Genomic DNA, 7,277 nt, shown 5'->3' with positions numbered 1-7,277 from the left:
CTCAAAAAAAAAAAAAAAAAGAAAAGAAAAAAAAAAGTGGCAGGTGGGATTTGGCCCATGGGACATAGTTTGCTGACTGACACACTGGCTCTGAGGCAAGAATCTAACCAAATGCCTTCTTCAGATCTCTTCTACTTAACATTATGAAGTAAGTATCATTATGCTCCCTCCTATACAGTTGAGGAAACTGAGGCCCAGGGCGGTGGGTCATGGGTCTGAGCCTGGCCAGGTCCACACCATGGACTATGCTCTCAGCCATGCCAGGATATCCCCTCCCAGAGCCAGCCTGACATCCTTGGTATGATCTAAAAGGCACATGGGCCAGGCACGGTGGCTCACGCCTGTAATCCCCGCACTTTGGAGGGCTGAGGGGGGTGGATCTCCTGAGGTCAGGAGTCCGAGACCAGCCTGGGCAACATAACGAAACTCTGTCTCTACTAAAAATACAAAAATTAGCCAGGATGGTGGTGGGCGCCTGTAGTTCCAGCTACTCAGGAGGCTGAGGCAAAATAATCACGTGAACTCGGGAGGGCAGAGGTTTCAGTGAGCCGAGTTTGCACCACTGCACTCCAGCCTGGGTGACAGAGCAAGACTCCTGTCTCAATAAATAAATAAATAATTTAAAATAAAATAGGCTGGGCACCGTGGCTCACGCCTGTAATCCCAGCACTTTGGGGGGGCTGAGGCGGGTGGATCTCCTGAGGTCAGGAGTCTGAGACCAGCCTAGGAAACATAACGAAACTTTGTCACTACTAAAAATACAAAAATTAGCCAGGCGTGTTAGTGGGCACCTGTAATCCCAGCTACTTGGGAGGGTGAGGCAGAAGAATCGCCGGAACCTGGGAGGTGGAGGTTGTACTGAGCCGAGATTGCACCACTGCACTCCAGCCCGGGCGACAGAGCAAGACTTCATCTCAAAAATAAAAAAAATAAATAAAATAAATGAAAAGGCACATGGGTCTGGCTCCTGTGGCTTCTCCAGCCTCCTCTCAAGCTGCTCCTCCCACACTCTCACAACGTGAGTGGGGCTTTCCATGCACCAGATTTGTTCAAGCTTGGAGACCTTTATGCCGCTTGGAGCAATATTCCACTTCCCCCTCCCTGAGCCTGCCTTAGACAGCCTCTTCTTCACGTCTCTGCATGAATTACATGTTCTGAAGGGAAGCCTTCACTAACCACCGCCACCTAAATCTACGGTGGGTCTCTTTGCTATTTTCCTACAGCATTCATCACAGTTGGTAGTAATGAATATATATTGCTTTATGTGAGTATTGTCTCTTTATCTCATTTCTGTCTCCCACTGCACTCTAAATCCACAATGGCAGCAAACTTCTGTCTCGTACCTCTAAAACATAGCACAACAGCTGATAGATATTTTATGAAGAGAGAAACAATACAATCTGAACATGTCCCTTTATCTAGGGAGACCTCAGAAGCCCAACCCACCCCAATCCCTGATACCCAATATAACCACAGTACTGACAACATCGAATCCTCCTTCACTTTCATTTGGTTGTACAGTTTGCAGAAAATTTTTGTGCCCAAGACTTTCATAAAACACTTTTTTTTTTGAGACAGAGTCTCACTCTGTCACCCAGGCTGGAATGCAGTGGCATGATCTCGGCTCACTGCAACCTCCGCCTCCCGGGTTCAAGCAATTCTCCTGCCTCAGCCTCCTGAGTAGCTGGGCCTACAGGCGCCCACCACCACGTCTAATTTTTGTATTTTTAGTAGACAGGCTTTCACTGTGTTGGCCAGGCTAGTCTCAAACTCCTGACCTCAAGTGATCTGCCTGCGTCGGCCTCCCAAAGTGCTGGGATTATAGGCGTGAGCCACCATGCCTGGCCCATGAAACACTTAGCAACATCTTCCTGTGCACCCCAAGGAGTAATGCAGGTGTGAGTTCGATAATAACACCAGCACCAAATTCCTACCGAGCTAAAAATGCCATGAGAACAAGCATCACCTTTATCTTATTCATCATTCCGTCCTCAGTGGCTCCAGGCACAGCATCTAGGACTCACTGGATATTAAAGAAATACTTGTTAAATGAACGGACAAATTAAAAAAATGGAGAAACAGATGACCGGAGGTAGAGAGGAAGGGAAAGAGGTGGAAAAGAAAGAAAAGAGAGAGGGGCCGGGTGCGGTGGCTCACCAGCACTTTGGGAGGCCAAGGCGGGCAGATCGCCGGAGGTCAGGAGTTCGAGATTAGCCTGGCCAAAATGGTGAAAACCTGTCTCTAATAAAGACACGAAAATTAGCCGGGCGTGGTGGCACGGGCCTGTAATCCTAGCTAGTTGAGGGGCTGAGGCAGGAGAATCATTTGAACCTGGGAGGCAGAGGTTGCAGTGAGCCAAGATCACGCCATTGCACTCCAGCCTGGCCAACAAGAGCAAAACTTATTCTGTGTCCCCCTCCCTGAGCCTGCCTTAGACATCCTTATTCTTCACATCTCTGTATGAATTACATGTTTTGAAGCAAAAATCTGTAAAAAAAAAAAAGAAAATATTTGATCCAATAATCAAACCACAACCCAGAAAATAAAAGGAACCTTCCCAAGGTCACATAGTGATTCTGGGCACAGATTAGACCCCCTGACTCCCAGGTAGGCCTTCATTCTATCAGACCATGCTCTGAACCCACAGAGATCCCACAGAAATATAGTTCCCAAAATGCAATATGAAGGTACAGTGAGAAGACACACTCTGGTATAAGAAAACCAGGTTTAAGGCCGAGTGGGAGGCCGAGGCTGAGGCAGATGGATCAACTGATGTTGGGAGTTCAAGACCAGCCTGGCCAAACGGCAAAACCCCGTCAATAGTAAAAGGACAAAAATGAGCTGGGTGTGGTTGCGCACACCCGCAATCCACTCTGGAAGCTGAGGCGGAAGAATTGCTTGAACCTGGGGGGCAGAAGTTGCAGTGAGCTGAGATCATGCCACTGCACTGCAGCCTGGGTGACAGAGCGAGGCTCCATCTCAAGAGAAAATAAAGAAAGAAAAGAAAAAGAAGAAAAGGAAACTGAGTTTAAAAACCCACCTCTGCCATCATTGATTGTGTAGCCATGAGTAATTCATCTGACTTCTCTAAGCCTCAGTTTTCTCCTCTATAATATGGGGGAGGCTGGGTGTGGTGGCTTATGACAGTGATCCCAGCATTATGGGAGGCAGAGGCAGGCAGATAACTTGAGGTCAGGAAGTTGAGACCAGCCTGGCCAATATGGTGAAATCCCGTCTCTACCAAAAAACACAAAAAACTAGCTGGGGGTGGTGGTGCATGCCTGTAATCTCAGCTACTCAGGAGGCTGAGGCAGAAGAATTACTTGAACCCAGCAGGCGGAGGTTGCAGTGAACGGAGGTCACGCCATTGCGCTCCAGCCTGGGTGACAGAGGGAGACTCTGTCTCCAAAATAAATAAATAAATGAAATGGGGGATAGTAAGCCCTACCTAGTAGAGCTGTTGTAAGGATTTGAACTGGAAGTACGATACACTGAAGTGTTGTTCATCACCAAGGTCTACATTTCATAAGATGCGGCATTTTATTTAGACTTTCGGCTCCAGAGAATCCAACAGTCCTTGCAGACCTCGAGTCCCCAAACTAAACGTGCATTTAGAGACCATCAAATTCTGAGCCAACAACAGGGCTTGGAAGTCTCCCACCTTTGACCTATTACAGCTCCTGGGCTTCCCTGACCTCCCAATACGCTTTAATGTTCAAAACATCTCAGCATGCAACAGTGTTTGAGGCTCCAGGTCCAAACCTAAAAAAGTATTTGGACGGCTTCCAATTCCCAGCCAACAACAGGGCTTAGAACTCCCCGATGTTTTAGATGTCTACAGTCCTTGAGCTCTCTCAACTCCTAGCATGCAACAGTGCCTGGAAATCCCATCTCCCAGCATGCAGCAATTCTTGGAGATCCCAGGTCCAAATCTAAAATGGTGTTTGGACACCCTCCAATTCTTACCCCTGTTGTTGGGGTTCTCCCATCTTTGAACCTACTATAGATCTTGGACTTCCCCTCAACTCCAAGCATGCAACAGGGCTTGGATATCCCACCTCCCAGCGTGCAACATATGTGGAGACCCTACTCCCAGCATGCAACAGTGCAGAGAGCCCCCATTTCCCTGTATGCAACAGTGCACGGAGAGCCCATCTTCCAGCATGCAACAGCGCCTGGAGATCCTCCCAGCATGCAGTGTCCTCAGCCTCCAGGCTCTGAACCCTCACCTGAGAGGCCAAAGCAGACGGCTCCAACTCGGAGCAGGAACTCTGCACCTTTACTGAGCACCATGATGATACAGAGGCACCCCAAGGCCATGACTGCCAGGCCCAGCACAGCTATCACCGCAGCTGCCAGATTCACCTCTGCCAGGAGGGGAGAGGAAAGAAGAGAGAGCATGGGATGTAGGGAATGAGGAGGACTCACTGATAGGAACCCAGAACCAGGAAGATGTAAGATTCAGGATGAGAGAAGAATTTTCAAGTAGAACATCATCCAATCCAACATTTTACTTACACGGTTGAAGGAATTAAGACTCAGAAAGGGTCAGTTATTTCTCTAAAGTCATCGAGCAAAGGGAGGAGAGGGCCAGGATGAGAAAGTTGAAAATTGCCAATATTTATTTAGGATCTGCTTACCACTGGTTTACAGGTGAGGAAACTGAGGCAGTAGGGTGTGTGGGATACAATGGCAAAGTCAGTGTGCTACAGTTGAATGGAATTATCCAGGTTGGAATTCTCCCCAACCACTTCCTACAAGGAAGATTCTTGTAGGATTTTCCAGATTCCAGTAGGAATTTAGGCTAAACCCTTCTCAGTCTAAATTCCCTCCTGTGGACCAGATACCTACAATCCCAGCACTTAGGGAGGCCGAGGTGGGAGGATCACTTGAGGTCAGGAGTTCGAGACCAACCTGGCTAACATGGCAAAACCCCATCTCTATTGAAAATACAAAAATTAGCTGGTCATGATGGCACACACCTGTAATCCCAGCTACTTGGGAGGCTGAGGCAGGAGAATGGCTTGAACCCGGGAGGCAGAGGTTGCAGTGAGCTGAGACTGAGCCACTGCACTCCAGCCTGGGCAACAGAGCAAGACACTATCTCAAAACAAACAAAAAGAGTTCCAGGCCAAGGGCTCTGGGGCACCATGTCCTCATCGTTAACTCTCCCGCCAGCACTCCCCCGGGGACATCCACAGATTCTTAATATGAGGCCCGCCCTGGGGTAAAGCAGAGGAGGGGATAATTCTCTCTAGAACTCCTCTAGTATGTTCAGCACTTCACCCACCCGTCGCCCGCCATGGGGTGAAAAGTTCTCACCTTTCTTTGTGGTTCTCTGAAAGATGCGTGCATTCTCCCCCGTGGTGAAGAATTTAAAATAGGTGCAGTTTGCTTCTGTGGAAGCAGGAGAGAGAAAAAAGAGACATGAGGACATGAGGTCCCTTGTGTAAGCTCAGGGCTGGACACTTCACCCAGCCCACAGGAGCCTAAAACTTAGACATTACCATCCCTGATACACAGAGGAAAAAATGATGGCCAGAGATGTGAAAGCCACCGCCATCCGGGAGCTGGGACTCCTACCCTGGGCTCTGCACGCCAGACCTGCAGCCCTGAGTGCACCATTAGCCTCTCCCGGCCTCTAGTTCTTCCTTTTTAAAATGAGATTATAATCTCTTTCTTGGCCCCTTGGTATGGGTTTGTTGAGGGTTTAAGGGGGATTGCACATGGATAATCACTTGACTCAACAAAGGATACCAAGGTCCAAGTAGCAGAAGAGTAACAGACTCAGAAAGCATTCCTGTCTCAGGAAGGATTCCTACATAGAAGACACAAAGAGCTCCCATGGATTAGCAAGAAGAGAGAGAGAACCCAACTGACAAGTGGGCAAAGGGTATGAATAGTAATTCACAGAAGAGGAAGGCCGGGTAAGTGACAAGTCCATGAGGAGATGCCCCACTTCACCAGGGATCAGAGAGACGCAGCTTGAATCAGCAGGGAGGCACTGCTTTCCATCAATTAGACCGGCCAACATGAAAAGGGTAATATCAAGCGTTTGAAGAGATAAGAGGAAACTCCGTGTATAAACGGGTACTACTAGTCTTTTGGGAAGGCGCTCTGAGGTACTTTATGAAATGAAGAATGTTCATACCCTGTGGCTCAACAGCTTCATTGCCGGATATGCCTCCAGGAAAAAAAACAAAACAAAACAAAAAAACAGGAACATATATGCGGACGTTTACAGCAGCACTGTCCATCAGTAACAAGGAGTCAGAATCGAACCAGAGATTTTCACAGGGAGTGTCTGTGCCATTTACTTGTCCATCTAATAAGGGGAGAACAAGTAAATGAGAGAGACACTCCTTGTGAAGATCTATGCAGTACACATAGCCATGAACTAGAATAACCTAAAGCAAAATGGAGAGATGTGAAAACAGTGCTGACCAAAACAATAATAATAATTAATAACAATAATTTAAAAATCCAAACACCGAGGCCAGGCAAGGTGGCTCACACCTGTAATCCCTGCACTTTGGAAGGCCAAGGCAGGAGAATCAGTTGAACTCAGGAGTTTGAGACCAGCCTGGCCAACATGGTAAAACCATGTCTCTACCAAAATTAGCTGGGTGTGGTGGCACACACCTGTAATCCCAGCTACTCGGGAGGCTAAGGTAGGAGGATTGATTCAGCCCGGGAGACAGAGGTTGCAGTGAGCCAAGATTATGCCACTGCACTTCAGCCTGGGGGACAGAGGGAGACCCCATCTCAAAAAAAAAAAAAAAAATCCAAAGATCAGACAAAATCGATAGCATGATCTCATTTATGTAAAACACACATATAAACTAACACTATATATTTTCCAAGTCAAAATACATATCCGTGAGTGTTTATCAAGCACATTTAAGAGAGGAGCTGGGAAAGAATGAGGAAAAAATAATATAAAATAAAGCACAGGGCTGGGCATGGTGGCTCACGCCTGTAATCCCAACACATTAGGAGGCCAAGGCAGGCAGGTCACTTGAGGTCAGGAGTTCAAGATCAGCCTGGCTAACATGGTGAAATCCCATCTCTACTGAAAGTACAGAAATTAGCTGGGCATGGTGGTGCACTCCTGTAATCCCAGCTACTCAGGAGGCTGAGGCCGGAGAATTGCTTGAGCTCAGAAGGCAGAAGTTGCATTGGGCTGAGATGGCACCACTGCACTCCAGCCTGGGTGACAGAGCAAGACAACATCTCCAAAAAAAGAAAGAAAGAAAGAAAAAGAAAAAAGAAAGAAA

General features: G+C 47.7%; 1 protein-coding gene across 3 annotated transcripts in view; it reads right to left on the bottom strand.

The window, feature by feature from the left end:
• CACNG6 (calcium voltage-gated channel auxiliary subunit gamma 6) overlaps positions 1-7,277 on the bottom strand; it is a 19,546-nt gene that overhangs the window by 7,359 nt on the left and 4,910 nt on the right. Inside the window, exons 2-4 of one of the 3 annotated variants that reach the window (XM_017497924.2) lie at positions 5,323-5,397; positions 4,230-4,367; positions 1,879-2,013 (exon numbers count right to left, since the gene is read on the bottom strand). In XM_017497924.2, the coding sequence (XP_017353413.2) occupies positions 1,931-2,013; positions 4,230-4,367; positions 5,323-5,397 (296 nt within the window). In that variant the 3' untranslated portion in view covers positions 1,879-1,930. Of the gene's footprint in view, positions 1-1,878; positions 2,014-4,229; positions 4,368-5,322; positions 5,398-7,277 lie in introns of those variants that run through there. The other 2 variants (XM_017497922.1, XM_017497925.1) reach the window with 2 other exon arrangements.

Source organism: Cebus imitator, unplaced genomic scaffold, assembly GCF_001604975.1.
Source record: "Cebus imitator isolate Cc_AM_T3 unplaced genomic scaffold, Cebus_imitator-1.0 Scaffold235, whole genome shotgun sequence".
In the NCBI taxonomy this organism is placed as follows: domain Eukaryota; kingdom Metazoa; phylum Chordata; class Mammalia; order Primates; family Cebidae; genus Cebus; species Cebus imitator.
The sequence above is the reverse complement of the archived record's forward strand: the minus strand, read 5'-3'. Positions and strand labels throughout refer to the sequence as shown.